Source organism: Lepus europaeus, chromosome 19 (assembly GCF_033115175.1).
Source record: "Lepus europaeus isolate LE1 chromosome 19, mLepTim1.pri, whole genome shotgun sequence".
NCBI lineage: Eukaryota > Metazoa > Chordata > Mammalia > Lagomorpha > Leporidae > Lepus > Lepus europaeus.
The window spans coordinates 37922037-37947962 of record NC_084845.1 but is presented as its reverse complement, the minus strand read 5'-3'; the positions used below and the strand labels follow the sequence as shown (position 1 = coordinate 37947962).

The window sequence follows — 25926 nt, the reverse complement described above, 5'->3', positions numbered from 1 at the left end:
GACCGGAAGGAAGGAAGAAGGGAAGAAAGAAACCGGAGAAAAGGGAAGGAAGACGCAGAGGAGAGATAGAAAAAGGAGAGGCAGGCAAGAAACGCGAGAAAGCGAAGCAGAGCGAGGGCCCTCGCCCCGACCCCGCCTCCGGCCCGGCCCCGCCTCCGGCCCGGCCCCGCCTCCGGCCCGGCCCCGCCTCCGAACCCGGCCCCGCCTCCGAACCCGGCCCCGCCTCCGAGGGCTGTAGCTCCACCTCCGGCCGCCAGGGGCCGCTACGCGTAGCCGCCGTCACCCCGCGCGCGCGGCGGGCCCTCTCTCCCGCCTCTGCGCCGGCCGCTGGCTGCCCCGCCGCCGCTCTCGGGCTCCGGCCGCGTCTCGCGCGCCGTCTTCTCGTGAGGGGCCTCGCGCCGCGCGGCGCGCGCCGTCCCCCTGCCTCGCGGCGCGGGGTCTCGCGGGCCCCGCTCCCGCCCTCCGCTCGCCTGGCCCGGACCGGAAGCGGCGCCGCACGGCCTGGGCCTGGCGCGGGGGGCGGGCACCGGGGCCCGGTCGGACATGGGCAAGAAGCACAAGAAGCACAAGTCGGACAAACACCTCTACGAGGGTGAGGCGTGGGCAGCGGCGGGGGGCGGCGGCTCCGCGGGGTTTTCGTCCTTCGGAACGGACCCTCGAGCACCCGAGGCGGGCCGTGGGGCCGCTCCTGCCCGGGGCAGGCCGCGACCCTCGAAGGGGGCGCGGCCGGCCCGGGTCCGCGCAGACCCCGGGCGGCGGTGGTCGCGGCGTTCGAACCTGGGACCCCCCTGGCTGTGGGCGGGCGTCTGGCGGCGAGGCGTGGGCCGGCCCCGAGAGGCCCGGGAGCGTTCGGGGCGGGGGGCGCCGCGGCGGCGAGGGTCCGTCATTCAACAGGTGCTTGTGGGGGGGGCGGGGGCGCGGGGCGCGCGCGGCGGGGCCCCCTTCATGCGGGCGCTGTCCGTCCCCGTTTCAGAGTATGTCGAGAAGCCCTTGAAGCTGGTCCTCAAAGTGGGAGGGAACGAAGTCACCGAGCTCTCCACGGGCAGCTCGGGCCACGACTCCAGCCTCTTCGAAGACAAGAATGACCACGACAAGCACAAGGACAGGAAGCGGAAGAAGAGGAAGAAGGGGGAGAAGCAGGGTCCCGGGGAGGAGAGGGGCAGCAAACGCAGGCGGGTCAAGGTAAGGGGCGGCGGCCTCGCGGGGTCTCTCTGGTCCCGTGTGTGGTGTCGAAGGGAGCAGCGGAAACCGTCGGAGGCCTGGAGTAGATTGCGTGGGAAGGAGCGGCTGGGGTCCGGGCTGGCCAGCTGGGCCAGGTAGCCCCGGGGGATCGCCAGGCGGCTGCCCTCGCAGGTTGAGCCTGCGGTGAGTGGCTGTAAAATCCATAGGCTGCTTGTATACCTTGGCTTCTGTGTGCAGCACGAGTTTCCTTGTGATTAGACACTGCTGCGTTCCTCGGTCTTGCGTGTTTCCCTCTCTGGAATTCCTTAAATCTCTTCTCCGTTTTTCTTGCCTTTAGTTAGACTGAAGCAGCAGACAAGTCTGTTGTGCGTTCTCTCTTAAATCATGAAAGTCATGTATGTCCAAACTGTCGTTTAGACTCCAAGGGGTACAGAAGTGAACACCAAACATTTTTTTCTCCCTGTAGTCTATCATATGGTCCTCTGCAGAAGTAACCAGTTCTAGTAAAATTAACTTTTTTTTTTTTTAATTTGAAAGAGTTACGCAGAGAGAGAGACAAGTCTTCCATCCGCTGGTCTCTCCTCAATTGGCCGTAACGGCCGGAGCTACGCTGATCTGGAGTCAGGAGCTTGTTCTGGTCTCCCACGTGGGTGCAGGGGCCCAAAGACCTGGCCCATCTTCTACTGCTTTCCCAGGCCACAGCAGAGAGCTGGATCAGAAGTGGAGCAGCGGGGACTCAAACCGGCGCCCATATAGGATGCGGGTGCTGTAGGCCAGGGCATTAACCTGCTGCACCACAGCACTGGCCCCTCGACTGACATCTTTTGCTGACAACAGTAGATGGGAATTAGTGTTCATGTACAACTTCCTGGCTCCAGTCTCCCCTTCTCCCTTCCTAAGCATAGGTGCATCACAGTTACTGGTTAAGTCTACATTCATTGGGTTTTTTAAATTATTGTTGAGTAGAAACAGTATACAAATACTGCAGAACTGATCTTGACCAGTTAATTGCTTTCATTTTTTTGATTATCACTTACTGAAACCCTTAGCAGCTTTCTGAAACCCATCAGAGTTGAGTTTTCCAGAAGATCAGGCACATCCTTTTCTGAAACGTGCGTCAGGTAGCCCTGCGGCTCCTCAAGCTGCGTCAGTTGCTGACCAGACCTCTGAGACTCTTGCCTCCTGGATCTTATGTCTTCCTCCCTCTAGATTTAGTCTCCTGTTTTGGTTGATTCTCAACTTGAGAGATTTCCTAACAAAGCATGAAAGGTAGATTTGGGGGCTGGTGCTGTGGCTCACTTGGTTAATCTTCCACCTGCGGTACCGGCATCCCATATGAGCGCCGGGTTCTAGTCCCGGTTGCTCCTCTTCCAGTCCAGCTCTCTGCTGTGGCCCTGGAAGGCAGAAGAGGATGGCCCAAGTGCTTGGGCCCCTGCATCCGCATGGGAGACCAGGAGGAAGCACCTGGCTCCTGGCTTCAGATCGGCGTAGCTGCGTCCATAGCGGCCATTTGGGGGTGAACCAACAGAAGGAAGACCTTTGTCTCTCTCTTTCACTAACTCTGTCAAATAAATTTAAAAATAAATAAATAAAAAATGAAAGTAGATTTGTTGAGCTCTTACATGTTTGAAAATGTTTATTCTGCTCTTCACAGACTCTCACAGGTTGATGGTGTGACTGAATGGAATTTCAGATTGAAGATTATTTCCTTACAGAATTTTGTAGACATTGCTGTATTGTCTTCTGGCTTCCAAATTTGCTATTGAGAAGCCTAGTGCCATTCCCTCCCTGTCCCACACCCCCTTTTTTGTAAAATTTACTTATCTGAAAGGCAGAGTGACACACCAAGATATCCTCCGACCACTGATCCCACTCTCCAGGTAGGTACAACAACTAGATCCAGGCCAAAGCCAGGAGCCAGGGCCTCATCCTGGTCTCCCACATGAGAAGCAGGGGCACAAGTACTTGAGCCATTTTCTGCACCATCAGGAAGCTGGGTTAAAAGCTGAGTAGCCAGGACTCGACTGGCACCAGAAGCAGTGGCATAATCCACTGCACCACATGCTGGCACACACCGCCCCCCTTGGAGATTTATTTATCGGGGCTGGCATTGTGGCACAGCGGGTTAAGCACTGCCTGTGATGCCATCATGCCCTGTAAGTGATGGGTTCATGTCCTTGCTGCCCCACTTTGATCCAGCTCCCTGCTAATGTGCCTAGAAAGCAGAGGAAGATGGCCCAAGTGCTTGGGCCCCTGCACACATTTGGGAGACCTGCTGGAACTCTAGGTTCCTGGCTTCAGCCTGGCTCCAGCCCTGGCTTGTGCAGTCATTTCAATAGTGAACTAGTGAATGAAGTATCTCTCTGTGTCTCTAACTCTGGTTTTAAAAATAATAATAATAATTTTAAAAGATAAGATTTATTTGTTGATTGGAAAGGCAGAGTGACAAAGTGGAACTTTACCTGGGTCCCCCGCGTGGATGGAAGGAACCTAGTTACTTGAGCCATCATTAGCTGCCTCCCAGGCTCGTTAGCAGGAGGCTGAGTCAAACCAGGCACCTTGATCTGGGGTACAGGTACCTCAAGTTGGGGCTTAATGCACTGCACCGTAACCCCCATTCCTCATTGTCATGCTCATTCTTAGCTCTCCATGTCTGACCGTTGCTAACTCTTTTGAAAAATTTGTTTCACAATGAATACTTGTGCCTTCAATTTCGAGGTATTTTCTTGAAGTGTTTTTGTAATTCATTTCTTGCATTTTCTCTGTTTGAGTCCCTGCCATTTAGATATTGGACTCCTGGATTTGTCTTCCAGTTTTCTTATGTTTTCTATTATTTGAACAGCAGAGAGAGAAACAGATATCTTCTGTGAGTTGGTTCAACCCCCAGATGCCCACAACATCAAACACTGGGCCGAGTGAAGCCAGGAGCCTGAAACTCAGTGCAGGTCTCGCACGTGGTGTGGCAGGGACCTCTCCCAGGGTGTGTACCAGCAGGAGGCTGGACCACAAGCAGGTAGCCAGGACTTGAACCAGACACGTGGATAAGGGATATGGGTGCCCCAGCAGCCACACTTTGTGCCAAATGACCTCCCTTTATTTCAGATCTTACATTTTGAATTTCCAATAATCCTTTTTTAGGCTCTCACTTTTCTTTAATAGCATTCTTGTTTTCAGATGTGGTATCTAATTTTCTTTTTCTGTGGTTACTAATACAAGTATTTTTTCCTTTTTTTCTCTGAAGTTGTTTTTATTGTTCCTTGCATTGTCTCTGTCTCCCCTGAGTTCTTCAGTTTGTTTGGTCTTTTATGTTAAAAGCATCCTCTGGTTATCTATCTAGTTTCTGTAGTCTGATTGTGTTTAAACATGCAGCATAAAAAAGCCTGTTAGGGCCAGCATTGTGTGTGGCACAATGCTTGGGTGCCCAAGACCCCATTTTGGAGTGCTGGTTTGAGTCCCAGCTGCTCCCCTTCTGACCCAGCTCCCTGCTAATGCACCTGGGAAGCAGCAGCAGATGGTGGTTCAATTGCTTGAGTCTCTGCCACCCACTTGAGAGAGACCCTGGTGGTGTTCTTGGCTTCACCCAGGGCCTGGCTATTGTGGGCATTTGGGGAATAAACCAGGATGTGGAGGATTTTTCTGTGTCTCTCTATTCTGTGTCACTATCCCCTTTTTTTTTTTTTTTTTTTTTTTTGACAGGCAGAGTGGATAGAGAGAGAGAGAAAGGTCTTCCTTTTTGCCGTTGGTTCACCCTCCAATGGCCGCTGTGGCCAGCGCATAGCGCTGATCGAAGCCAGGAGCCAAGTGCTTCTCCTGATCTCCCATGCGGGTGCAGGGCCCAAGGACTTGGGCCATCCTCCACTGCACTCCCTGGCCATAGCAGAGAGCTGGCCTGGAAGAGGGGCAACCGGGATAGAATCCGGAGCCCCGACCGGGACTAGAACCTGGTGTGCCGGCACCGCAAGGCGGAGGATTACACTATCCCTTTCAAATAAATCTCTTTCTCTCTCTCTTTTTTTTCTCTTTTTTTTTTTTCTTTTTTTTTTTTCTTTTTTTTTCTTTTTTTTTTTTTTTTGGTAAAGCCTGTTTGTGTCCAGACAAATGTTCTCAGCTAATGAACTTCACCGTAGACTAGTAGGGACCTGATCATATTGTGGGGAGTGCCCCAAATGTCTGGAGCTACAAGATGCTTCCTCTTGGCTTTTCAGTTTCTCCAGAGAAAAATGCTCCCCTCCTGGCTGCCAGTATTTCTGGTCTCCCCACTTTTGACTTGTGGCTGAATCCTTATGTCTGAGCTTCTCCAGTGTTCTGGAGTTTGGACTCCCTTCAGTTGACTACTTTGCCCGCAGGAGGTATCTTGTTTTCTGTGTTCTGCAGACTCCTCCTACCTCACGAGTATACTGACATCTTTACACCCTTGTCTCTTCTGCTTGCCCTGTTATATTTGCATATTTTTTATTATCTTTTTTTATGGTTTATTTTTTTCCCCAATGCATCTTTAAATAGAAGTTGAAGTAACCACTTTAAAACACTTCTGATTTTTTGTTTTCATTTTTTATTTATTTATTTATTTGAAAATCAGTGTTACAGAGGAGAGGCAGAGAAAGAGACTGATATTCTGTCCACTGGTTCACTCCCTAAATGGCCCGAGGCTAGGCCAAGCCAAAAGCAAGAGCCAGGGACTTTTTCTGTGTCTCCCTTGGGGTAGGTGTAGGGACCCAAGGACTTTGGCCATCTTCTGCTGTTTTCCCGGGCCCATTAGCTGGGAGCTTGATCAGAAGTGGAGCAGCTGGGACTTGAACCCACGCCCATATGCAATGCCAACACTGCAAGTGGAGGCTTAACCTTCTATGCCACAGTGTTGGCCCCCACTTCTGGTTTTAGTACTGGCAGTCACCACCATGACACACTGCTATACTCATATTATTCATTTCTTGTTATCTCATTCTTTTTATTGATTACATGATATTTTGTTATATGGATGCACTGTATTTTTATTTAATACTAGTGGGTTTTTTGGGGGGTTTTTGTTTTTGTTTTTTAGATTTTATTTATTTATTTGAGAGGTAGAGTTAGAAGGAGAGACAGAAAAAGGTATTCCATTTGCTGGCTCACTCCCCAAATGACCGCAAAAGTCAGAATTGGGCCATTCCAAAGCCAAGAGCCAGACACCTCGGAAAAGGAGCAGCCAGGATCAGAACCGGCACCCATATGGGATTCCGGTGCCACTGGCAGAGACTCAGCCCACTAAGCCACAGCACCAGCCACTAATACTACTTTTTTAAAAAAGATTTATTTATTTGACAGAGTGAGAGGGAGGGAGAGACAGAGGCCTTCATCTGCTGGTTCACTCTTCAAATAGCTGCACCACCCAGGGCTGTGCCAGCCTGAAACCAGGAGCTTCTTCCAGGTCATGCACATGGGTGCAGGGGCCCAAGCACTTGGGCTATCTTCTTCCACTTTCCCAGGTGTTTTAGCAGGGCGCTGGATCAGAAGTGGAACAAGGGCCAGCTCTGTAATATAGTGGGTAAAGCTGCCACCTGCAGTGCCAGCATCCCATATGGGTGCCAGTTCAAGTCCCAGCTGCTCCCCTTCTGATCCAGGTCTCTGCTGTGTCCAAGAAAGTAATAGAAGATGGGCTCAAGTCCTTGGGCCCCTGCACCCGCATGGGAGACCCAAAAGAAGCTCCTGACACCTGGTTTTGGATCTGCACAGCTCCTGCCATTGTGGCCGGTTGGGGAGTGAACCAGCAGATGGAGGACCTCTCTCTCTCTCTCTCTCTCGGTCTGTCCTTCTCTCTAGGTGTAACTCTGACTTTCAAATAAATAAATAAATATTTTTTTTAAAGAAAAGTGGAAGGAACAGCCAGACTCCAACTGGTGCCTATATGGGATACCAGCATCACAGGTGGTGGCTTAACCCACTTCACCACAATACCGCTCGAGATATCACTTTTGAGTGTTTAAAATACTGCTGAAGGGGCCTCGTTGTACACACAGTGTTATACTTTTATAAGGATGTCGTCGAGATCAATGTCTGGGAGTTTCCTCTCTGGTCCAGCCACTCTGCCCTTTCTTGACTGCAGCGCTCATCATTAGCCCTCTTTCTATGTCGATGGCATCGTGGAGTGAGGTGTGTTTGCATTCAGTCTCCTCTGGCCATAACGCCCTGTAGAGTAGGACAGGTAGATGAGGGTTTCCATTTTACAACAGCTTAAGGAAAACCTCAAAGAAAGGAAGTTGCCCAGGGTCCATAGGCTGCAGAACGTAGGATGTTTCTGGGTTTTCTGAGGGTGCCATTGGCTCTGCAGTGGCTGTTAGGGCCTTTTCTTGCCAGGCCAGGTATGGGGAGCGGGTTCTTTGTGCTCATCATGGCGGAGGAGGAAAACTTCAGAAAGAGCTCCCTCTCGGAGCTGTGTTCTGGATATCCAGGGAGTTTCAGGAACAGAAATTGCTTGTGGTCTCTTCTTGGAAGAAGTCGACGGTGTGACATCTGTGGGCCTGGAGTAAGTTGGCTCTGAGGAGTGGACTCTCTCAGGTCCATGCAGCAGAATGGAGGAAGGGCATAAGAGAAGGATAAAGGATGACCTTTTCCTTTAAAGTGTTTTCCTAAAAGGCGTGCATAACTCCTGCTTGTATTTCATTAGCCAGAGCTTAATCACGTCGACTACCCTAGTTACTTGGGAAGCTTGGAAATCTTTTAAGTGGGGAAAGAGGTACAGCATTGTACTCAGCTGGCAGTCAGGAAATCTGTTACTTAATGAGATAAGGTTTTGGGAAAGCATGCACATGTAACACAAAGCATTGTGATGTTTCAGAAGTGTCTTGGTTAGGAGATTTTCTTTTTATTTATTTGAGAGGTAGAGTTACAGACAGTGAGGGAGAGACAGAGAGAGGTCTTCCTTCCGTCGGTTCACTCCAACTGGCCAGAGCCGCACCGATCCGAAGCCAGGAGCTTCTTCCGGGTCTCCCACACGGGTGCAGGGGCCCCAGCACTTGGGCCATCTTCTACTGCTTTCCCAGGCCATAGCAGAAAGCTGGATTGGAAGAGGAGCAGCTGGGACTAGAACCAGCGCCCATATGGGATGCCAGCGCTGCAGGTGGAGTATTAACCTACTTGGCCATGGTGCTGGTCCCAGGGGATTTTCTTTTGAGTAGAAAAGCCCTGACCATATTAGTTTTTGAAAGCCCAACAGGTAGACTCAGTAGTTCTTAACCCTGAGTGATATTTGATGTTAACAAAAGCGTTAGATACAACACGCCTTGGTTTAACCAGACCATATTCTAGATACCACTCTTATGAAAATGTGTTGAATTTTGTTTTCAGCCATTTGGATGCTGAGCAGTTGACAAAGAATTTGTATTAGCATTACCAAAAAGCAGAGGCAGATCGTCAGTCCGCTGGTTCACTCCCTAAATGTTCACAATAGTCAGCTATTGGCCAGGCCCAAGCCAGGAGCCAGAAATGCTTTCCTGGGGAGCACAGGTGGCATCTTTCACCACCTTCCCAGGTGCATTAGCAAGGATCTGGATCAGAAGTGGGGAACAGCCGGGACGAGATTGGTGTTCCCTCTGGAATGCTTCCTCGCTGACGGTGGCTTAACCCACTGCACCACAATGCTAGCCGTAAACCTTGCATTTTTCAAGTCACTTATCCTGTTGTATAAAAAGTAAAATAGGGGGGCGGGTGCTGTGGTGCAGCAGGTTAACGCCCTGGCCTGAAGCACCAGCATCCTGTATGAGTGCCAGTTCGAGACCTGGCTGCTCCACTTCCGATCCAGCTCTCTGCTATGGCCTGGGAAAGCAGTGGAAGATGGCCCAAGTCTTTGGGCCCCTGCACCCGTATGGGAGACCTGGAAGAAGCTCCTGGCTTCGGATCGGCACAGTTCCGGCCGTTGCAGCCAACTGGGGAATGAACCATCGGATGGAAGACCTCTCTCTCTCTCTGCCTCTCCTATCTCTGTGTAACTCTGCCTTTCAAACAAATAAATAAGTGTTTTAAAAAAAAGTAAAGTAGGGCCGGTGCCGCGGCTCAATAGGCTAATCCTCCGCCTAGCGGCGCCGGCACACCGGGTTCTAGTCCCGGTCGGGGCACCGATCCTGTCCCGGTTGCCCCTCTTCCAGGCCAGCTCTCTGCTGTGGCCAGGGAGTGCAGTGGAGGATGGCCCAAGCCCTTGGGCCCTGCACCACATGGGAGACCAGGATAAACACCTGGCTCCTGCCATCGGATCAGCGCGGTGCGCCGGCCGCAGCGCACTACCGCGGCGGCCATTGGAGGGTGAACCAACGGCAAAAGGAAGACCTTTCTCTCTGTCTCTGTCTCTCACTGTCCACTCTGCCTGTCAAAAATAAAAATTAAAAAAAAAAAAAAAGTAAAGTAGGGGCTGGTGCTGTAGCATAGTGGGTAAAGCTGCTGCCTGCAGTGCCAGCACCCCGTAGAGGCATTGGTTTGAGTCTCAGCTGCTCCACTTCTAGTCCAACCCTCTGTTATAGCCTGGAAAAGCAGTAGAAGTCCTTGTACCCCTGCATCCATGTAGGAGATCCAGAAGAAGCTCCAGGCTTTTGATCATCCCAGCACTGGCCATTGCAGCCATTTGGAGAATGAACCAGTGGATGGAAGACCTCTCTTTCTGCCTCTGCCTCTCTGTAACTGCCTTTCAAAAAGAAAGAAATAAGTCTTTTTTTAAAAAAAAACTAAAATATCAGTTCATGAAAAAATGCTCAGACTGTTAGATCTAGTGATATATACACAAAAGGACAGTTAAGTAAAACTAAGATGCAGTGGATGAAAATCTGTGTAGGCTGTTAAGTTGGTAAACGATTTATTAAAATGATCACAGAAGTGTTCTTTCTTTTTTATCTGAAAGGCAGAGTGACAGAGCTAGGGGAGACAGCGAGAGAGCCCTTCCATCTGCTGGTTTACTTCCCAGATGCCCACAGAAGCCAGGACTGGAAGCCAAAAGCTAGGAATTGCCTCTGGGTCTCCCATGTGGGAGGCAAGAACCCAAGCACTTGGTCCAGCATCTGCTGCCTGGCAGGTACTTTATCAGGAAACTGGATCTGAAGCAGAGGCAATACTCAATCCCAGGCACCCTGATACAGGATGTAGGTGACCCAAGTAGTGCCTCAACACCCTGAGCCACAGCACCCACCCCAGTCATTTTAAATGAACAACCATACGTATACTCGATGGTGATTACTGGAAAGCCACACATAACATTTTACAAATAACAACTGTTAATTATTAAGCACATGTTACATTCTAGGTTCTGTGCTGAGTGTTTTACATATGTTACTTTATTCCTTAACCATAATCCTGTGAGATTGATACTAAGGTTTTTTGTTTTGTTTTGTTTTTAAGATTTATTTTACTTATTTGAAAGAGCTACAGAGAAAGCAAAGGACAGAGATCTTTCATCCATTGGTTCACTCCCCAAATGGCCATGGCTGTGCCAGGCTGAAGCCAGGAGCCTCCTCCAGATCTTCTGCATGGGTACAGGGGCCCAAGGACTTGGGCCATCTTCTGCTGCTTTCCCAGGTGCATTAGTTGGGAGCTAAATTGGAAGTGTAGCATCCAGGACTCCAACTGGCACCCATATAGGATGCCAGTATTGCAGGCAGGGGCTTAGCCTTGTTGTGCCACAACACCCACCAGTATTATAATTTTTTTAATTATAAAATATACATAGCATAAGATTAACTATCTTAGCCATTTTTAGCTTACAGTTCAATAATTTTAAGTATATTTGCATTGTGCAACCAATATCTAGAACTTTTCACATACACTCAATTCCCCATTTCCCCTCTCTTGCCCAACCCCTGGCAACCAACACCCTACTTTCTTTTTTTTGCCGAGCACTGGGCTCTTTACTCTCATCTACTTTCTGTTTATATGAATTTGATTACTCTGCATAATTATGGACTCACAGCAGTTTTTTTTGGTAACTGACTGACTTCACTTAGCATGTCCTCAAAATTTATGTATGTTGTGGTTTGTGTCAATTTCCTTTTCTTTTTTTTTTTCTTTTTTTTTTTTTTTTGACAGGCAGAGTGGACAGTGAGAGAGAGACAGAGAGAAAGGTCTTCCTTTGCCGTTGGTTCACCCTCCAGTGGCCGCCGCAGCCAGCGCGCTGCAGCCGGCACACCATGCTGATCCGATGACAGGAGCCAGGTGCTTCTCCTGGTCTCCCATGGGGTGCAGTGCCCAAGCACTTGGGCCATCCTCCACTGCACTCCCTGGCCACAGCAGAGAGCTGGCCTGGAAGAGGGGCAACCGGGACAGAATCCGGTGCCCTGACTGGGACTAGAATTTGGTGTGCCGCTGCCGCTAGGCGGAGGATTAGCCTGTTGACCCATGGTGCCGGCTGTGTCAATTTCCTTTTTAAGGCTGAATACTATTGTATGGACCTGCCACATTTTGTTTATCTTTTCATTGGTCAGTGGACATTTGATCTGCTTCCGCCTTTGGCTGTTGTGAATAATGCTTCTGTGAACATAAGTTTTAGAAAAATTTAGTCACAGCCCTGCTTTAAGTTCTTTTGGATGTATATCCAGATCCTGTTAGCTTTTTTACAGGTAAGAAAAATGAAGCTGTCAGTGCTAAAACAAGAAATCTCACTCTGCCCTTAAAACATCTTCAGTAAAATAAGAGTCGTTAATGAAGAACATCTCTGCCGAGGCAGCATTCTAGCTCTGAAGCTGCTGAGATTACATAGGGCTGGGCAGTCACAGAAGACTTTGCTCGGGAAATGTTTGATTGAGTTGGCCTTTAGAAATCAGGTTAGGGCCAGAGTTGTGACACAGAGGGTAAAGCTGCTCACCACCTGCAGCTGACATCGTTTGTGAGAGCCAGTTGGCATCCCAGCTGCTCCACTTCTGAACCAGCTCCCTGTTAATGTAATGTGTCTGGGAAAGTAGCAAAAGATAGTACTTGCACTGTCTTACTCCTGTCCTCATGGGAGACCAGGTGGTATTCCACGTTGCTGGTTTCTGCCTGGCACAGTCCTGGCCATGGCAGCCATTTAGGGAGTGAACTGGCAGATGGAAAATCCATCTCTCTGTCTCTAACTCTGCCTTTCAAGTACATTTTTTCTTTTTTTTCTTTTTTTTTTTTTTTTTTTTTTTTTTTTTTGGTAAATATTTATTTTGAAAGTTAGAGTTACACAGAGAGAGGAGAGGCAGAGAGAGAGAGAGAGAGATCTTCCACCCACTGTTCACTCCCCAGATGGCCGCAACAGCCAGAGCTGTGCCAGTCTGAAGCCAGGAACTTCTGGGTCCCCCATGCGGGTGCAGGGGCCCCAGGACTTGCACCATCCTCTACTGCTTTCCCAGGCCATAACAGAGAGCTGGATTGGAAGAGGAGCAGCCAGGACTAGGACCAGCGCCCATATGGGATGCCAGTGCTTCAGGCCAGGGCTTTAAACCACTGCGCCACAGTGCCAGCCCCTCAAGTAAATTTTTTCTAAAAATCAGGGTACGATAAGGGAAATAGTAGTAATAGTAATATGACTATAATAGTAAGTGGAAATATTTTTTTCCTGTTATATAATTATGTGTACAGTTTACTATAAAAGATCATATGTATGAAACCATGAGTGTTTTTCTTTATGGACTACTTCATGTATTTGTATTTTCAAAGGTGGTCTGAGAACCCAGTTTTCATTTATGTGCTGACTTTGGAGCACATCCCTGAATAGAATGCTATATCCCTGCATAGATTTGGGGATAAGTTCTTCTCACGTTGGGGAAGGCAGGGTACATACTGACTTTTCAGCTGTCCAGTCCACATTTCAGAAGAAAGAGTCAGTCTCTAGGGGTCCTCTCTTCCACTCCCCACCCCACCAGATATCCTAAACCTCCTGGAACAGTTTCCTCATACTTCTCTTAGGATTCACAAAGCCATGAAGTTCAGTTATCCATTTGTATCTTATGCTCCCACCCATCTCTGAACTCCTGTAGGAATTATTTATTTATATAATTATAATTTCTCAATTTACTCAACAATCTATAAGGTTTAAGAGCCCCATTTCTCTTCATTTTTATCAAAACTTTATATTTTCGGGGCCGGTCCTGTGTGGGCTAAGCCTCCGCCTGTGGCGCCAGCATCCCACATAGGCGCAGGTTTAAGTCTTCATTTCCAATCGAGCTCTCTGCTACAGCCTGGAAAAGCAATAGAAGATGGCCCGAGTCCTTGGGCCTCTGAACCTGCATGGGAGACCTGGAAGAAGCTCTGGCTTCGAATCGGCCCAGCTCTAGCCGTTGTGGCCATTGAGGGAGTGAATCTGTGGATGGAAGACTTTTCTCTCAGTCTCTCCCTCTGTAACTACCTCTCAAATAAATAACTAAATCATTAAAATCACTTGATATTTTCGGACCTTTTAATTTTTATTAGAGACATGAAATGCCCTTTGGTTTTTCAAATGTGTAGTTCCCCATCTTTTAGGGAGCATGAACTAGTTTTCGTGTTTTTTGACACTTCAGGTATCTTTTGTGAGTTGCTTATGATATCCTTTACCCAGGTGTTGTGAGTTGGGGGGGGGGGGTTTCTTGCCTTTTTACATGGATTTATAGATGCTTTTTATGTAATCTTTGTTAATACTTTGAGTTGTTTGTATTTTAACTGCTTTATATCAGTCTGTAGCTAGATTTTTTTATTGGATTATGGGTTTGTTGAGATACCAAACTTAATAAATTTGATGTCAGATTTATTGAATTTTTCCTTTAAGATTTATTCTTTTTTGTATCTTATTTAAGAAAATCTTTCCCTATCCCTGGATCTTAAAGAATCTTTATACATTTAAATCTGGATGTTACTTTTACATATGATAGACGGTTGGGACCTAAGTTTATTTTCTCCTTAGTGTCTCCCAGCACCACTCTCTGTCACTGATTTGTGATGCCATCATTATGATATACTAACAGTTTTCTAAAGAAGTGCATGGGTCCGTTTCTGGGCTGTCTGATCTGTCCTCTGATTTATCTGTTTTATTATCACTATAAATTCCTTTTTAATGACAAGTTAGGAATTTTTTTTTTTAAGATTTATTTTTTTTGAAAGGTAGAGTTACAGAGAGGCAGAGAGATAGGTCTTCAATCCGTTAATTCACTCTTCAAATGGCTGCAACTGCCAGAGCTGGGCTGATCCGAAGCCAGGAGCCAGAAACTCCTTCCTGGTCTCCTACATGGGTGCAGGGGCCCAAGCACTTGGGCCATTTTCTACTGCTTTCCCTGGCCATAGCAGAGAGCTGGATCAGAAGTGGAACAGCCAGGTCTCAAACTGGCATTTATATGGGATGCTGGCACTACAGACGGCAGCTGTACCTACTGAGCTACAGTGCCCACCCCACTTTATATAAACTCTTAATATCTGAGATACCTTCTGTGACCTTTTTCAAAACTGTTCTGTTCTTGATCATTCATTCTTCCAGGTAAATTGTACATTTGGCATTTCCATGAATTTCATGGAAAATCTTGTTTATAATTTTGAGGGATTGTTTCACTGAATTTGTTGATTAAAGAAAATTAGCTGGGGGCCTGCAGTGCCAGCATCCCATATGGGCACCAGTTTGAGTCTTGGGTGCTCCACTTCTGATCCAGCTCTCTGCTTTGGCCTGGGAAAGCAGTAGAAGATGGCCTAAGTCCCTGCACCCCTATAGGAGACCCAGAAGCAGCTCCTGGATTTGGACTGGCTCCTTTGCAGCCATCTGGGGAGTGAACCAACGGCTGGAAGACCTCACTCTCTCTGTGTCTGCTTCTCTGTAGCTCTGCCTTTCAAATATAAATACATCTTTTAAAAAAAGAGAGAGAATTAGTTATCTCAGTTCATGAACATGGTATATCTTTTATTTGTGTCTTTTGCTATGGCTTTTAATAATGGTTCATAATTTTTTTCAGACGTCTTGGGCATGTTTTATTAGCAGTATTTCTAGATATGTTATTGCTTATGTGAATAGTAATAGTTTTCTAATTGGTTATTTCTGGCATAGAAAAGTACTTTTTTTTCCCCTTTATGAACATGTCATTTTCTCATTTTCCAGTAGATGGCAGTAAGATACATTAAAATTTCATTAATTAAGAATCTGTTTTCAGTAGTGCCTTACATTTGATTTGTGTATTTAAAGATAATGATTCTGAAATATTTCTAAATTATCTCTCTCTGATCCATTTAGGAAGATAAAAAGAAGCGAGATCGAGACCGTGTGGAGAATGAGGCAGAAAAAGACCTCCAGTGCCACACCCCTGTGAGATTAGACCTCCCTCCTGAGAAGCCTCTTGCAAGTTCCTTAGCCAAGCAGGAAGGTAAGAGTCCCCTGAATTAACTGTCCAGAACAAGGAAGCAGAGACTGGGACAGCCTAAGGTTGTTTTTGTTGTTGTTGTTGTTGTTGTTTTGGTTTTTTACAGGCAGAGTGGACAGTGAGACAGAGAGAGACAGAGAGAAAGGTCTTCTTTTTTGCCGTTGGTTCACCCTCCAATGGCCGCTGCGGTAGGCACGCTGCGACCAGCACACCGCGATGATCCGATGGCAGGAGCCAGGTGCTTATCCTGGTCTCCCGTGGGGTACAGAGCCCAAGCGCTTGGGCCATCCTCCACTGCACTCCCTGGCCACAGCAGAGAGCTGGCCTGGAAGAAGGGCATCCGGGACAGAATTGGTGCCCCGACCGGGACTAGAACCCGGTGTGCCGGCGCCACAAGGCGGAGGATTAGCCTATTGAGCCACGGCGCCGGCCCAGCCTAAGTTTTAAAGCTTTGTAACTGACTTGTTTTCTAAGATTTTTTTTTTTTTCTCACTATATAAGAGCTTTAAATTAGCCTGTTTTGAATTGACACTCTCAACTTTCATGTTTTTAAAATGAAGGTATAGAATTCATAACAAAAAAGCTAAGTAAGAACTCAGAATCTTCCTTTTTAAAATACCCTTTTCCTTTCTTCTTTGCTTTAGAAGTAGAACAGACACCCCTTCAAGAAGCTTTGAATCAACTGATGAGACAATTGCAGAGGTAATGTTTTTCTAACATTTGATAAATGTGTAGAGTCTTAACCATGTAATTAAGCTGTATTTTGCAGTCTAAATCAAAATTTACCTAATTGGTTCTTTTAAAGGAGGCAGAGTTTTTTGTTTTTAACTTGTTTGTTTGTTTGAAAGAGTTACAGAGAGAAAGAAAAGGTCTTCCATCTGCTGGTCACTCTCCAGATGGCAGCAACGGCCAGCACTTGGCCAGGCCAAAGCCAGAAACCAGGAGCTTCATTCAGATCTCCCACGTGGGTGGCAGGGGCCCAAAACACCTGGGCCATCTCTGCTGCTTTTCCTAGGCTGTTAGCAGGGAGCTGGGTCGACAATGGAGCAGCCAGGACTCAAACCAGCCAGTGCCCATGTGGGATGACAGTGCTACAGGCAGCAGCTTCATATACTACATCACAAGGCCAGCCACAAGTTCTTAAAAGGGAAAAGTATAGCAGTCTTTATTACAATATCTTTTTAAAGATACCTTTTATTTATTTGAAAGGCAGATTGACAGAGATCTTCCTTATGCTAGTTTACTCTCCAAATGGCCACAGTGGCCAGGGTGAGGCCAGAGCCAGGAACTCCATTCAGGACTATCATATGAGTGTTGGGAGGGGTACCAAGTATTTGGGCCATGCTCCACTGCCTTCCCAGGTAGGTTCACAGGAGCTAGGCTGGAAGCAGAGCAGTCAGGACTCAAACCAGCACTGCAGTGTGGGATGGTGGCATTGTATGCAGCAGCTTAACCCTCTGACCCCCACTGTAGTATTTATTTTAACATCTCTCTACTACAAATTTGAATTTTCAGCTCAGAGATATTTAAATTATTTATGTAGGTTTCATAGTTAAAGGGAATGCATCCTGATGATGGACTTTTTTTTCTCACTGTGCTGTACTTTGTTGGTCTGGAATGCATCATAAATAATTTTTTGCAGTAAAACTGTAGGGTAATCTGTATTCACCTTTGCAGTTAAGGACAAAAGGTACTGGTCTGATTTTTTTTTTGGTATTATAGAGTAGTTGAGAAAACACATTGCTTGTCTCATGCTGGAATAAATTATTCAGTACTTCTCCTGAGGGAGGTAACAGGTAAGTATTGCATATTCTATCCCATCTAGAAGGTATGCCTAAAAAATGCGTTTTGGCTGCCTTGTTGTTTTTTGTTTTTTTGAAGATTTGTGTGTTTATTTAAGAGCCAGAGTTACAGACAGAGGGAGAGACAGAGAGAGAGGTCTTCCATCCACTGGTTCACTCACTCCTCAAATGGCCGCAATGGCCAGAGCTGGGCCAATCTGAACCCAGGAGCTTCTTCAGGTCTCCAACATGGGTGTAGGGCCCAAGCACTTGGGCCATCTCCACTGTTGTCCCAGGCCATTAGCAGAGAGCTGGATTGGAAGTGGAGCAGCCGAGACTCAAACTGACACCTATATGGGATGCCTACACCCCAGGCAGAGGCTTAATCTACTTTACCACAGCACTGGCTCCTGCTTTTTACTTTTTATATCTTGTAACATAAGCCCACAATGTAGGTTAATGAAGTTTCCTTAAGAAAGTATCTTTTGGGGCCAGCTATCTGCTAACGTACCTGGGAAAGCAGCAAGAAGTGGCCCAAGTATTTGAGTGCTGCACCCACATGGGAGACTTGAATGAAGCTCCTGGCTCTTAGCTTTGGACCAGCTTAGCTCCAGCCACTGCAGCCTTCTGGGGAGTGAACCAGTGGATGGAAGATCCTTCTCTGTCTCTCTTTTCCCTCTAACTTTGCCTTTCAAATAAATAAATAAATATGGGAAAAAAAAAAGTATCTCTTAGTCCAGGGACCATAGCATTATTCAGAACATCTTGGAAATTAGAATACAGAAGCACTCTTTATTTTTCTTAGGTTTATTTATTTGGAAGGGAGATTTATAGAGAAAGAGAAATCTTCCATCCACTGGTTCACTCCCCAGTGGCCTCAACAACTAGGGCTGGGCCAGGCTGAAGCCAGGAGCTGCTGCTTGCTCTCCCATGTTGCAGAGGCCCAAGCACTTGGGCTGTTCACCGCTTTTCCCAGGCATGTTAGCAGGGAGGTTTATTGGAAGTAGAACAGCAAGAACTCGAACCAGTGCCTACTGACTGTGGCGTAACCCACTGTGCCACAGTACTGGCCCCAGAACCAGAGTTTTTTTATTACTCTGAGCAATTGTAGAATTGTTCATCATTGAGACTCAGCTAAAGCCTGATTTTTAAAAAATGCCACAAATCAAGTTTGGTGATTCCATTTTTTGTCAAAGTTAGGTGGACTGTGTATTAAAATGACCAATTTTCAAGGTAATTTGCTCTGAAAGGTATTTCTAAGAGGTTATCCAGAGATGAATACTGTTACCCATAGCAACTACAAGGCCGGCGCCGTGGCTCACCAGGCTAATCCTCCACCTGTGGCACTGGTACCCCGGGTTCTAGTCCTAGTTGGGGCGCCAGATTCTGTCCCGATTGCTCCTCTTCCAGTCCAGCTCTCTGCTGTGGTCCGGGAAGGCAGTGTAGGATGGCCCAAGTGCTTGGGCCCTGCACCCGCATGGGAGACCAGGAGGAAGCACCTGGCTCCTGGCTTCAGATGGTGCAGCGCGCCAGCTGTAGCAGCCATTTTGGGGGGTGAACCAATGGAAGGAAGACCTTTCTCTCTGTCTCTCTCACTGTCTAACTCTGCCTGTCAAAAAAAATAAAAAGTAGTTACTAGTTTTCAAAATTCACTTCAATTTTCCATGAAAAAACATACTACAAATTCTTTGTACCTGTGAAGTTTCCTGTGGCTTCAGTAGATGTGTTTGTAGTGGAAATAAAATACAACATTGCCTTTTGCGTGTCTTCACAGAAAAGACCCAAGTGCTTTCTTTTCATTTCCTGTGACTGATTTTATTGCTCCCGGCTACTCCATGATCATTAAACACCCCATGGATTTTAGTACCATGAAAGAAAAGATCAAGAACAATGACTACCAGTCCATAGAAGAACTGAAGGTAATTGTGTTTGTTTATGTTTTGATTGGGAAAGTAGACAGAGCTAACATCTTTTTTATTAAATTGAGAGTTAGACTCTTAGATCTTACACATGAAATTTGCATACTTAATATTCAGAATCTTTCTGATCTTTTATTTTACTAAGACTCATTTATTTTAATTTTTAAAATATTTGCCTTTTCTTTCTTAGAAAACTTTTTATGAGCTTAGTTATGCAAATAAGAAGAAATGAGCCCATTACTATCTTCTATTTATACTTTCCTTGATCACAATATATTTTTCTCAAGTTTTAAAATGAAAAAGTGGTTTATTTTAACTTCAGATCAATACAAGTAAAATTGATATTTTAATGAAAATTGAAAGTTTCTTTTTCCATTTCTAGACATATAAGGTATACAAAACTTCTCAAATGCAGAATAAATGCCTTGTCCAGAAATACTAAAGGTTTACTTAGAGTTTCAAGTTTGATAAGTGACTTGCTTCCTGGTATTAATAATATTTTCTTCAACTTTAAGAAGATAAAACTTAACCTAAAAGCCATCAGGAGAAGCACCTGGCTCCTGGCTTCAGATCAGCACGATGCTCCAGCCGCGGCGGCCATTGGAGGGTGAACCAACGGCAAAGGAAGACCTTTCTCTCTGTCTCTCTCTCTCTCTCACTGTCCACTCTGCCTGTCAAAAAGGAAAAAAAAAAGGAAAGAAAACTGGGTCTTTCGTATAAATTAATTTTTTTTCTAAAGATTTATTTATTCGAAAGGCAGAGTTACAGAGAGCTAGGGGGTCTTCCATCCACTGGTTCACTCCCCAAGTGGCTGTGACAGCCAGAGCTGAGCCAGTCCAAATCAGGAACTTCTTCCAGGTTTCCCCCATTTCCTACCCCTTCCCTCTCTTGTTCTCACCAATTAGGGTCTAACCCTTAGGTCAGATGAGCACTAACATGTTTACGTGGAAAACCTCGAGATAAAATATTACCAAAATCAGTTACATTTGGTTGATTTAGTGTAAAGCAAGTTTCATATATGGTTCCTTCTCTTTGGAAGATAAAACAAGTACCTCTGAAATCAACACAAACCAAGACTACAGAAAGATGATGAAAAAAAATTCTCAACTGTAACATTAGATACATTATTATTTTGATGGCTTTTAGGTTAAGTTTTCTCTTCTTTCTTCTTCTTTCTCTTGTTCCCACCCTTCCTCCTGCTTCTTTTCTTATTTTTCTTTTAATTTTTGCGATAATATACTTTTTTTTCTTTGAGGACAAGTTTTATCATTAATCAAAGAAGCACCTAAGGAAACAGGCAATGGAAATGGGCACTTAGACTTATCTAAAACTTATGAGACATAAGAATATCCTCCACTTAATATACTAATACAAGGTAGATCTTTGAGAACAAGTTTTACTATTAACTCTCATAATACAACTCTTTGAGGACAGAGGTCCTCCATGGGAAGTTATTGCACAGTGACTCCTGTTGTTAATTTAACAATTAACACACTTATGGTTGATGTCAGTGATCACCCAAGGCTCTTAACATGAGTTGCCAAGGCTATGGAAGCCTTTTGAATCCACAGAGTCTTTCAATATTTAGACAAAGCCATAAGCAAGGTAGAAGTTCTCTCCTCCATTCAAAGCAAAATACACCTTTTGATGACCATTTCTTTCCCTTGGGGTCTCTCCCACAGAGGTCCTGCATTTAGGATTCTTTGCCACAGTGGTTTGGCTTTGCATGCCTGAAATGCTCTTGTGGGCCTTTTGGCCAGATCAGAATGCCTTAAGGGCTAATTCTGAGGTCAGAGTGTTACTTTAAGCAATTGTCTTTCTATGAGTCTGCTGTATGGACTGCTTCCCATGTTGGAGTGTTCATGCCTTTTTAATTCTATCTATTATTATTGCCAAACACTTAATCCTATTTGTATAATCAGTTTAATGATTGATCCTATCTATATGATCATTTTAGTATTTAATTCTGTCCCTGTGATCACTTTAACACTTAAAATGCTTTTTTTTTTACCACCTTGCTTATGGGGATTTGACATTCTATGGCAAATTTTTAAACTGTACCCTTAGAAGTAAGTCTGTAGGAATGTATGCAGAACTATACAGCTTTATAGTTACAAACTTCATACATTTCATAATTACTACTTCAGGTACATGGTGATTCTTTTACAATGGCTCTATTTGTAGGAGTTTGTTAGGGCACATTTTTTTCCTATTTTATTTATTTTTTAAATTTATTTATGGGGCCAGCATTGTGGTGTAGCAGGTTAAGCTTCTGCCTGTGTTGCCCAGCATCCCATAAGGGTGCTGGTTCGAGACTGGCTGCTCCACTCCCAATCCAGCTCCCTGGTAATATGCTTGGAAAAGCAACAGAAGATAGCCCAAGTGCTTAGACCCCTGCACACATGTGGGAGACCCGGAAGAAGCTTCAGACTCCTAGCTTTGGCCTGGCCCAGCTCTGGCGTTTGTAGCCATTTGGGGAATGAACCAGTGGATGGAAGATCTCCCTCTCCTCCTCTGTCTGAAACTCTGCCTTTCGAATAAATAAATAAATCTTCAAAAGAAAAAATTATTTACTTATTTGGAAGGCAGAATTAGAGAAAGAGCGGGATCTTCCATCTGCTGATTCCCTCCCCAAATGGCTGCAGCAGCCAGGGCAGGGCCAGGCCAAAGCCAAGAGCCTGGCACTCCATCCAGGTCCCTGCATGGGTGTCGGGGGCCCAGGTACGTGGGCCTTCTTCTGCTACTTTACCCAGGGGCATTAGCAGGGAATTAGATTGGAAATGGAGCAACCAGGGCTCATGTGGGATGCTGTCATCACAGGGGGCTGCTTAACTTGTGCACTATACCGCCAGCCCCTCTGTTTTTCTTTAGTTCTTACTATTTTAACCTACTAAGCTTTGGTGTATCTCTCTCATTCATAGATACGAAATTTACTTAACCATGAAAAAGTGCAGTGAGTTGAAGTGCTCCAGCACATGTACACATACATTGAAGTTTAAGCCAAAAAATATAGTTTTGATAATTTATCTGCTCCAGTTATATGTTTTAACTCCTTGAAGTTATGTGGTTAATTTCATAGTGACATGATTTTGTAACCTTCTGTAAATTTTGATAGCATCCAAACTCTGAAGAGAAAATTAGTGTAAATGTTTTAACATTTTTGCTCAGCTATTTTGAATTTGGCAGAAGATGTTAATTTAACACTATTCCCAGGGTTCAGTCAGGATCTGAAATAAAATATTTAATGTCTAAATAGAAACTTAAGATGTTTGTTTTATAATTAAGAGTAGGCTCTGGCATTGTGGCACAGCAGGTTCAGCCACTGCCTCCAACACCTTTATCCCTTATGGGCACCAGTTTGTGTCCTGGCTGCTCTACTTATGATCCAGCTCCCTGCTAATGACCTGGGAAAGCAATGAGAGATGGCCCAAGTGCTTGGACCTCTGCCACCCAAGTGGGAGACCCAGAAGCAGCTCCTGGCTCCTGGCTTTGGCCTGGACCAGCCTAGGCTGTTGAGGCCATCTAGGGAATGAACCAACAGGTGAAAGTTCTCTCGCCCTCTCTTTGTAACTCTGACTTTGAAATAAATCTTTAAAAAAAAAAATTACATGAACTACTCAGCTGACATTATTAAGTAAGAGACAGGAATATTGTCTTTTTGTGTTACAGTGAGATTATACTGAAGAATTCTATTTAAAAATTTCGTTCTGACATATAAAGTTTATGCACAAGTGCTATAAAATGATTAAGAGTTTGGCAAAGAATGTAGCATAGTTAACTTCAGGCAGCATAGTCTCAAACTATGAAAAGCTTTCTGTTATTTAAGTCACTTAACCTATAGTACAATGTTAATGAAATTTTTTAACCTGAATTACAAATCAGACACCCATGTAGTTCTCAAGTCTTTATACATTTGGTGTGAACTTAGGATTCCACTTTAGCTTTACTCTATATTTGTAGTAAATACCATTTATTTTAAAAAAAAAAAAAAAAAAAAAAAAAGAATGTAGCTTAGTTAAGTAAATTTAGCAGTATTTTATTGGTAAGTCTTAAAACTTGTCAAATTGCTGTTAGTGTTTAATAAACCTTAAAGAATAGGGGTGGTGTTTTTTGAAAAAGAATCTAGGGGACTGTATGGCTTCAAAACGGACTGTGGGGACTCTGCTTTGTTTCAGTGCATTTTTCTTCTTCTCTCTGCAGGATAACTTCAAACTGATGTGTACTAACGCCATGATTTATAACAAGCCAGAGACCATTTATTATAAAGCTGCAAAGAAGCTCTTACACTCAGGGATGAAAATTCTCAGCCAGGTAAATTTATTAAAACTCTGTCATAAGTAACAGTTATCATGTAATCCATATCCTTACGTTTGTTGGTCATAGTGATACCGATCCAAGTAAGATACTGATTTTGTTAGCAGACCATATTAAAGTAGAAAATATTAAATGAGAAATTAATAAAGAGAAGAAAATTAGAACAGGAAGATTGTCATTTGGAATCAATACAAATAAATATTGACATTCACACGGGATTAATTCTGTCAAGGCTCTTAAATTGATACTCACTGGATAGACTTAGTTTTGCGAAGGGCAGCCTCATTTTGCTGTGAAAAAAATAAACCTAAATTCCAGAGTGTGACTGAATGAATTGTAAGACCACTTAGAAGAGCCCTCTGTTTCCCTGTTTCTGTGTCATGATGAAATAAAACACCCTGGTCAGTGCTGTGCTTCTGAGTAAATTTTAGTACACTTTCTGATAGAAAGGAAAAGGAACATAATGTGCAAATGACAAATAATTTCAAATAATCTGACAGCTACCTTTCCACAAAAGCAGACTTCCATGTGGCTGAAGATTGGTGTGTAGTAAGCATTTCTTGTAGAAGGGTGTGCAGAGGCTCAGGCGCATCGCCATGGAGCTCCATGAGAGAGCTGTGGGAACTACCGTAGATGGGGGCAGAAAACTGCTCGAGTGTCGTCCTGGGGCAGCAGCCTTGAAGGGAAAGTGGCGATGAGCAGAACTCGCAGGACACGTCTTCGGAGGTTTCAGTAAGGGGAACCTCAGAGACTACTTTAGGGAAGCTAATTGAGGGTGATCCTGGCACCGTGACAGGCAGGCAGTCGCAAGACTGGGTTCCAGCTTAGGTCAGTTTTACTACATTGTGGACCCTGGGCAAGTCGTTAGCCACCCTGGACCTCTGTGTTCTTGTCTATAAAAAAGAGGGTTTAATTTACATCTCCAAGATATTTTTAGCATCAGTTTTCTGATTATATAGATAAGAGTTAGAATAAGGAGGAAACTGAAAAGGAACAACAACATAGAAGTGGGATTTTGTACAGAAAAAAGTGAGTAAGTGTAGGACAGGTAGAAGGAGCGGGAATAGAGAGTTTGGGCTCAGACTGAAGGGAGTTGGAGGAAGGTAAGTGAGTCGTGCACAGCTGCACGTGGTTTCCAGTCGCTGTGCTGATCAGCTGTATTACAGTTTTCTGTTTAAAGACCTGCTTGGCGCTGAGAGATTCTTGGATCCACTTACCTAGAGAAGGAAAAGCATTTGGATTGATGATTATTCTTGCACTCCTAATATTTAGACAGCGTCAGTTCCCTCCCTTTCCTGAAGCCTTGGGAGACCATATAAGCTAGTTACCGTTTTAAAGCCAAATGTGCAGAGGAAGGAGGAATATGAAATTCTTCTACTCTTTGTAGGAAGACTATGAGAATCTAGAATCAAGCCATATTCTAGGGTTAAAAGCCTGGAAATGCTTGTTTTATTTGAACTAAAATTGCATTCAGCAAATGCCGTACTCCCAAATATGTACATTGCATTTTGAGGGAGAAAGTCTGATTTTTTAATCAACTTTGATTTGCCACTATTTTTACCTTCTTTACTGTAGTTAATAACATGCAAAAGATTTCAGTCACTGGGGGTGGGCTGGTTGGAAGCACAGAAAATGAGCTTTCTTCTCTACTTTCCCTCTCTCTGTTGTCGTCTTTTTTTTTTTTTTTTTTTTAAGCTCTCTTCCTGTTGAGGAGCCCTACCCATCCTGTGCTATAGCTTCCTGTTGACTGTTCTCTCCACCCCAGATGGGAGGAATCCTCACAACAGTGATTTTAAAATGTTTAAATTTAGACCTTCTGCGTTAATTCTGCTAAAAGCAGTGCTCCCAAGAGAGCACAGCACAGCCTTCCCCTGAATGGTATCTTTTCCAAGATGACTGGTTTTGAATGTTCACAGAAAATATTAGAGTGTCCATTCATCATTTTTTTTCAGTTTCACCTAAATAGCAGCTCTTATTAGATGTGTTAGTTTTATAAAGAAGAAACAGCTGAGAAGAACCCTTTGATGATCTCAGTAAATACTTCAGAGTGCTGATTATAATACGAAGTCGTACAAACAGTACTGTTTGTAGCCTAGTGGCTTTGGAATCAGACCAATCAAAGTTCAAGACCCGGCTCTGCCTTTTGGAAGCCACCGTGACCTTAGGCCATGCAGCTTTTCTCAGCCTTTCTCAGCCTAAAATAGGGATAAGAATAGTACTTACCTCATGGAGTTCTGTCTGGTACACACACAGTTAGGCCCTTAGTAAATGTTAGCTGTGTTAGTGACAGAGAATGGCCCTTTTAGTCATTTAAGAGTGTAAAATCAAGGGTCAGTAAGCAGCATGCTGATTGGAGACAATTAGCAAAAGCAATCACAAACAAGCAAAAATATTTTTAAAGTAAAATTAAACCTAACTCTTGTGACTTATTTCTAAGTT

General features: G+C 45.0%; 1 protein-coding gene across 8 annotated transcripts in view; it reads left to right on the top strand.

Moving 5' to 3' along the window:
- Positions 1–481: 481 nt before the first annotated feature.
- BRD7 (bromodomain containing 7) overlaps positions 482–25926 on the top strand; it is a 48028-nt gene continuing 22583 nt past the window's right edge. For 4 of the 8 annotated variants that reach the window (XM_062177331.1, XM_062177332.1, XM_062177330.1 and 1 more), the window contains exons 1-7: positions 482–592; positions 974–1182; positions 10540–10716; positions 15347–15476; positions 16118–16175; positions 19029–19173; positions 23374–23484. In XM_062177331.1, coding sequence (XP_062033315.1) covers positions 544–592; positions 974–1182; positions 10540–10716; positions 15347–15476; positions 16118–16175; positions 19029–19173; positions 23374–23484 — 879 coding nt within the window. In that variant the 5' untranslated portion in view covers positions 482–543. Of the gene's footprint in view, positions 593–973; positions 1183–4024; positions 4196–10150; positions 10217–10539; positions 10717–15346; positions 15477–16117; positions 16176–19028; positions 19174–23373; positions 23485–25926 lie in introns of those variants that run through there. The other 4 variants (XM_062177334.1, XM_062177333.1, XM_062177335.1 and 1 more) reach the window with 4 other exon arrangements.